At 37.6% G+C, this 8184-nt stretch overlaps 1 protein-coding gene across 1 annotated transcript; it reads left to right on the top strand.

The window, feature by feature from the left end:
- Positions 1-3415: 3415 nt before the first annotated feature.
- On the top strand, positions 3416-8184 carry LOC105228945 (sarcosine dehydrogenase, mitochondrial; the record flags this gene model as incomplete). The annotated part of the gene is given in 4 exon segments (XM_011208969.4): positions 3416-3969; positions 5952-7139; positions 7193-7335; positions 7553-8184. Coding segments are annotated over 4 exon segments (2368 nt in total), but the record flags the coding sequence as incomplete, so codon positions are not given.

Consider the following 8184-nt stretch of genomic DNA (forward strand, 5'->3'; position numbering starts at 1 on the left):
AAACAAGCACTTATGTTTGTATTGAGCGAGTAGTCACGACGATCTTGAGCGTGACGATCGCCAAAGGACAACAATAGTAGAGTTTACTGTTTTTTTTTTTTTAATTTTCAATATGAATGTATATACTGTACATACATACTATAGTATCAACTGTGTGTATTAAACAAATTATATTTTTATAGCATTTAATATATTCTTATCTCTGATTTAGATGCCTTAAATTAGGTGCTAAACATTAGCCGAAACTGATACGTCTTCAAAAGTATGACGTGTTATCAAAGCTTTTCTTCAAAAGCACAATAAGCGTGAACTACTCTGATAACATAAGCAAATGTGCCAAATGCAAAAAATCAATAAAAATTACATAAAAAAACTACTAAAGCCTACAAATAAGTAGAGGTTCATTGATACTCAGACTGTCCATTCTATACAGTTACTAGTTACCTGGGAAGACATAACCTTATTTAATATGTACAAGGTGCGTTCTAAAGTAAATAGGACTTAAAAACAGAACAAATGGGTTTTTCGGCAAAATCAATTTATTTTATTCAAAATAGTCTCCTTCTGCTTCAATACAGCTTTTTGCACGGTCCAAAAGTATGTCGAACGAGCGTTTTAGCTCGGTGGCTGGTGTGGCCGCCAGTATGCCCGTGCAAGTAATATGAATGGCCTCTACGTCTGCATAACACTTTCCTTTCATGGGCAAATGCATTTTTCCAAAAAGCAAAAAGTCGCACGGTGCCATATCAAGTGAATACGGGGAGTGGTTAGTGGTTAAAATGTGATTTTTAGTCAAATAATCGGTCACAAACGTTGACAATGATGTCCTTCGAATGTTGGATTCTGACAGTTTTTGGTCGTCAGTCAATTTGTGCCGAACAAACCAAGCACACACCTTCCGTAAGCCCAAATGCGATAAATCGATGTTTTGGAGATGTTCAATTCCAATTCCATGTATTTCAATGATGATTTTGGCTGATTTTTTGATGAATTCAGGCTCGATGGAATTTTCGGTGATCACGGATTTTGATTGCCCCACATGTTGATCGTCATTTATGTCCTCACGACCACTTTGAAAACGTTGAAACCACTCGTGCACTCTGCTACGGGATGGGCAATCATCGCCATAAACTTGTTTCATCAATTGAAACGTTTCGGTAAAAGTTTTACCAATTTTAAAACAAAATTTAATGTTGGCTCTTTGTTCGAAGCTCATTTTCGCACTGATAACACAAACACACTAACACTCAAAACGCAATAACTTCACTTCCAATCAATGAAATGTCATGAAATTCTCACTGGACAATCGATAAAGATTCTAACGCACCAGTCGACATATAGATGGCGCCACCAGGGGGTGCTAGATTCAAAAAGTCCTGTTTACTTTGGAACGCACATTGTACATCCTTTATATATTTTGTACATAATTACTTGAATTATTACACAAGTAGTTATACAATTCTTTTAATTTCAGCTCCGGAAATACTAAGTATCAACAATACCTAATTGGATAATCTATTAATAACACATTTAGCAAGTAAAATAATCACGCAAGTCATAATTCTTGTCAGGTAAGTACTAATCTTTATAAATTATAATTTCTATTTTGTAAACTAAAGCTTAATCAATTAATATTAATTACATAGCACTTGTTAACATTATTAAATATAATTTTAACAATGTTTTCTACATAGAAATTCAGACTGTTCGAAGCAAGTGGCTTAAAACACGTCATTAATCTTTAAATTATGGCAACCAGTATTTGAAGCATATACATATGTACAATGTTTTCGAAGAACAGAATCGAAAAAACGGCATATTGAAATCTTTTATAAACCTTAATCCACTTGCAAGTAGTATTTTGTAATCATTAAAAATAGAAGCTTTTGAAGTTTCAACCAATTTGAGCTTATAATACATCGCTGAATACTTATTTAAATTTTCGATACGGTTTCAGGGAAAAAATTTCACCGCCTTCTGAAATGTTGATTTATGAAGAGTATTTAATATGGTATTTTTGGAAATTTTGGATCAAGTTTAAGGCGAAGATTCTATGTATCGGGTTCTGAGATGAGATTTGGAAGTTTCGGCAATTATCATCAATTCTACAGTAAGCTCTAAGCTTATTGTGATTCAAAAAATTATTTCCTGGCTCGCTATTATGATAACCTTATCCTCAGTTCTGCTGAGCAATTATCCTGTACCCCAGCCAATGTTCTCTTCTACATTTATTTGCCTTTGAGATTCGACTAATCCCTTTAGAGCGACGAATAGGTGATTTATGGGGTGTCATCGAAGTCATCGAAGTGACATAGCCGAATTTAGAAATAGGATTCTACATTTTAGTATTCATAAACTCCTGCTACGTGCAAGGATTAAAGCTAGGGAAGTACCTTCAAGTGCATAAGGCTTGTTAGTTATATGGGGTCTAAGGCAAGTTTTTACCCGATTTTATTCATTCTAAGCACAGATGTGCACCGTTATACGAAAAGCACGCTCTATAAATTTTATTATGATAACTCACATATTGATCGATGTACATACATATGTACCTATATGTGATATAAAATCACCCGGATGTTCGAAAATCTTTATAAATGCTTTGACGGCAAAGTTGGACATTTTTTTCACGAAATGAAAATTAAACTTTTTTGAACCACTCTCTTTGACAGTTTCGAAATTTTTAAAAATAAAAATATTTGAAATTTGGAGATATGGAGGTATATCAGTCCAGTAGACCCTGATAAAATGTGGGCATCATTTTGTTTTTTCTGCTCCCACTGCTGTCGGTTCTATCCGGTCAAGAACTGTTAACTCGGCACCACGCCTCGACATTACTTCAAGAATGCTTTCTGCCGCTACAACAAGAACAAGGTATCGCTTTGAAAAAAGAGTTTCGAGAAAAACGCGTTTAAAGTTTCGAGTAAAGCCGAAACAGTTTGGACACCGGATCAGTTAATTGTATTTTGACCAGGCGTTTCTAAAAAGTTCTACTGGCAAAATTTTATCTTACAAAAGCTATCACCTTCTCTTCCAATTGAAAAGTCAAATGATACTCTCGACTTTCTCCTGCTTTGATCTATATTTTGTACAATATTGGATTACTACAAATTTTAGAACGAACCTATTATTAACTCATAAATTTTATTTTGAAAGTACATAGTATATACATTTCTCTCAAATGAATAACATAACTTCCAAATATTGATTAAATACCGAAAAAATATACCCAACCCCATTTATGTATATACTCGTATAATCAAAGTTTTTCTATTAGACTCAAATTCGTGTACTTATTTATAGTTTAACTTAAATCCCATTCAAGCATTTTTAAGTCCGCTTCAAATTTGCTTTCTACTGGGCTATATAATAAACACTTTTTATCTCCTTCCCTTATCAGCTTTCTATGACCTTTTGTTGGTAATTAGCCGTTATAAATATTTGACATCTCCGCAATTGTGCTTTTTTGTAAAATTATTATTTAAGCTTTGATTTTGAATTAAATATAAATAATTTCTGTTCAGTCGTGATTGAAAACTTAAGCGCAATAGTTACTACGAATCAATGTGGAAGCTTAGCAGAAAAACATTATTGGCAGGAAAGACGAGCCTCTCGTCAAACACAGCGGCAGTGACAGCACAATACTGCCATAGCAGTGTCAAGTCAGAGACCGCTGTGCCCCAAATACCCTCAACAGCAGATGTGGTTATCATTGGTGGCGGTTCGGCAGGATGTCATACATTGTATCACTTGGCTAAGCGCGGCGTGAAGGCGGTGCTCTTGGAGCGTGCTAAACTAACAGCCGGCACCACCTGGCATACGGCGGGTTTGATATGGCGTTTACGACCCAACGATGTGGATATACAATTGTTGAACAATTCACGAAATATGCTCACACAATTAGAAGAGGATACGGGATGCGATCCGGGTTGGATACAGAATGGCGGCATATTCATAGCACACACGGAAGTAAGAATATAAATCCAGTTGTGTGTATTTTAAAATTCAATATTATGGACATTTGTGTTTTGTGTATGATGAACTTGATAGTCTTGAATCGGTAGAGCAGAAATGCTTGTATATACAGTGATAGAATATTATTGAACGGTAAACGATGGACTTTGAAAACATAATTTGTCACGAAAAATATTTGGTTGCGAAAAGAGTTAGCTCAGGATTGGCTACACTTTTCTTATATATTTAGCTTGATAGCAAGTTTATAGAAGCCCGAATGATAGTGCTTCGAAATGGCGCACCCAGCGCTAATTGAGGCCAAAGTGGCAGCACTCGTACCTACCTGCCCAGTTTGATGGGCGGCCAAATCCACATTCTAAGATATTATATGTTTTGAAACGACAATTTTTCGTACCGGTTACATACAGCTTACTTCCTTGGGAGTTTCTATATAACAACCTTCATTTTCAGTGTCGAAAGTGTACCAAATATTATTTTTAATTTTTATATGTAAAAATGTATGTTATACAGAAGCTTTCTGTACCGCGCCTACTTTCTTGTGTTATCGCTTAATTTTATTAATTGAAAATATTAATAAAAGTTTTTGAGATTACGTGGAGTTTAATATAATATAATGGTGACATTGCGGCATTATTTAGATGAACTTTTGATTTTTAACGATAATATGTTATGTTGAAAAGGCCGATGAATGGGGATCCAAGCAGCATGCACCTCGGCTCTCAAGGCTATTCTGGCGATGCCTTCCATGACACCCTCAATGCTTGAAATCGCGTTGGCAGCGCTGAATCGACGCAGAAGGAGCCTATTTTGAAATTTTTTAAAGAATTGTAACGATTGGTTCAATAATTTTTTTTTTTAATCGGCTCAGTCCTATTACCATTGCTAAAGAATGCATTCTCACAGCGTTTTATTGAGGGATTTCTCACGTAGACGCATATATACGATGTGAAGTCAACCATGGGGACATGTAGGGGGAGATTTAGATCGATTTCGACCGTTTTTTTTTAAATTAGTTTCGATTTCGTCATTTTTAAATCGTGCTTATGGTATTAAATATAATCAAATCAGTCGTGTAGTTTATGATATTGAGTTAAATTCAAAATGTGACGGCGGTACGTTCTTACAATTCTTTGTCCAATTATTCAACACAGTTGCGATCTATGTTTATACACCGATTATAGTGATCTAACAACTTTGCTATGCTTTGAAATAGACCACAGGCTCGGCGATTTTATTTATCGACCTTTATATTGAGGTCTGAGAAGTGGAAAATACGGTTGGGATCATGTCCGGAGAATACGATGGATGTGGAAGCAATTCGAAGCCCAATTTAATTAGAATTTCCATAGAATGATTCTTCGTGAGTTCGCCAAATTTTGAACCAATATCGTGCAGAAATCACCGTATTCGCCTGATTTAGCTTCGTGTAACTTCTGGCGATTCAGCAAATTCGAACGACCGCTCCAGGGAAACTGTTTTGAGTCAATTGAAAATATTACATGTAAAGATTATTCCGCAAATTGACTTTAACAACTATTTCGAGGAGTGGAAAAAACGTTAGCATAGCGTTAAGATAAAAAATAATAATCTCTATCAGACTTTTTCAAAATACCAAAACTTGGGTTACCCAGAAGGCTATATCTTACGAATCAATTGTCCCTCACCTCTGATATTTGCAGATGTTTGTTTCAGAGGTTGCTTTCAACTTCAACTGTGGGTTCAATATTTTTGCATAACTTCATTTTGTGGGCGTGGCAATTTTACGATTTCAAGTTTCTTTAAGATCACCTTCTACTCGAGATCAGTTGAGTCAAACCATTCTATTAAATTCAACATTCAGGTCAACATAATTTCACTCATATGTAAAATACAATCGCAGCACAATCATCCTCATCAATCATCGATTCTTCATCTTATAAAATTGTGGTTTATGTTTAAAAGTATAAACATCTATTTCTTCTAATTTTAACCATTAGAAACGTTTGGATGAATATAGACGTCTCGCAACTGTGGGCAATGCTTTGGGCATTGAAAATCATATTCTAGGACCCGAAGAGACGCAAAAATTATTTCCACTTCTTGATCCGAAATCATTTATTGGTGCGCTCTATTCACCAGGCGACGGTGTCGTTGATCCAGCAATGTTGTGTACAGCTTTGACTCGTGGTGCGGTTCAGAAAGGAGGTCGGGTTATTGAGAATTGCAATGTCACTGATCTGTTAGTCGAAGACACGTCTAAGGGCAAAAAACTGGTTGGTGTGGCTACACCATACGGCAATATTAAAACAAAGACCGTGGTGAATGCGACGGGTGTTTGGGGTCGTGATTTAGTGCAAAAGCATGGTTCGTATTTGCCACTTATACCCATGAAGCACTCGTATATTATTTCCGAGACCATACCCGGTGTGCGTGGCATACCGAATATACGTGACCACGATTATTCCACTTATTTTCGCATACAAGGCGATGCAATTTGCATGGGTGGTTATGAGCCGAATCCTATTATATTGGAACCGGTGGCGAAAGATTTTCACTTTGGTCTTTACGACTTGGATTGGTCCCTGTTTGATGTACATCTGAATGGTGCGATAAAATTGTGTCCTTCGTATGGAAATTACGGCGTGAAGAGTACAATATGTGGCCCAGAATCTTTTACACCCGATCACAAACCTCTTATGGGTCCCGATAACGTTATAAATGGTTTGTATCATAATTGTGGCTTCAATTCGGCTGGCATGATGTTTGGTGGCGGTTGCGGTGAACAGACAGCACTTTGGATAATTAACGGTAAACCTGATTTGGCAATGTTTAGCTTTGATTTGCGGCGTTTCACGGTCGCACAGAATCGTGACACACAATGGATACGCGAACGTTCGCATGAGAGTTATGCTAAGAATTATAGTATGGTCTTTAAATATGATCAGGCACTTGCCGGACGTAATTTCCAGAAAGATCCATTGCATGAGGATATGTTGGCACAAAATGCGTTCATGGAAGAGAAGCAAGGCTGGGAGCGACCTGGCTTTTTTATGAAACAAAAAGCGGAAGTGTTACCCTATGATTGGTATGGTTGTTATGGCAACACGAGACATGCCGAAAGCGCTTACGAAGAAGCGCTCGAGGGTGGCTTAAAGTACTCTGAATTTTCCGATCATCATAAATTGGTACGTGGTAAATAAATAAGGGTAGTTGAAAAACTTATTTGTATATATTGCAGATCGGTGAAGAGGCACTGGCTTGCCGAAACGCCGCCGCCATCTTTAACATGAGCTATTTTTGCAAATTGGTTATGTCCGGACCGGATGCTCAAAAGGCCGCTGACTGGATCTTTAGCGCCAACACTAATCGTGAGGCTAACAAGTGAGTAACCTTCTAAAACTTGCTTGAGTGAATGCAGGTGTGTGTTAAACTTGGTGCCGCTCATTGAGTATCGGTGAATTTCTGCTATTTTCTGGACGTCACAGTAATAAGTGTTTATTGAGATGACAGGTCACAGTTTTTAAATAGATATTTTCGCTCATCTCTCTTTGCTCCTATTACTATCTCGACGAAATTAAATGTTTCTATTTCTTACCAGAACCGTTTACACCTGCCTGCTCAACAGCAGTGGTGGTGTGGAAGCCGACGTTACCGTATCACGTCTCAATTCTGGTACTGGCGCAGTACACGATCCTCAGTTTACCGGTCAAGGTTATTACATTGTGGCTGGTGGTGCCTCCGCCTATTACACTTACTCTACACTACTCGCTGAACTACGTCAAAAGGGCTTCAATGTCACGATACGCGACGTTACCAACGACTTGGGAGTTATATCCATACAGGGGCCACGAAGTCGCGACATACTCCAACGTATTATTGACTGTGATCTATCGAATGAGAACATTCCACCGAATGGTACACAAGTGACAAGTGTTAAGTGCCCAACAAGTAAAGGTGAACAAGTGGGTGTGCGCGTATTGCGTGTCAGTTTCGTCGGTGAACTCGGCTATGAATTGCATGTGCCAAAAGAACATTGCTCTGCTGTCTATCAATCACTCTTGGCGGTCGGTAAACCCGATGGTGTGCGAAATGCTGGTTATCGTGCCCTCTACTCGTTAAGCAGCGAAAAGGGCTATCATTTGTGGAGTTTCGATTTAAGACCCGATGATACACCCATTGAAGCTGGTCTTTCGTTTACCTGCCGCAAAAATGGTGACTACAAAGGCAAAA

The sequence above is a fragment of the Bactrocera dorsalis genome, unplaced genomic scaffold, assembly GCF_023373825.1.
Source record: "Bactrocera dorsalis isolate Fly_Bdor unplaced genomic scaffold, ASM2337382v1 BdCtg135, whole genome shotgun sequence".
In the NCBI taxonomy this organism is placed as follows: domain Eukaryota; kingdom Metazoa; phylum Arthropoda; class Insecta; order Diptera; family Tephritidae; genus Bactrocera; species Bactrocera dorsalis.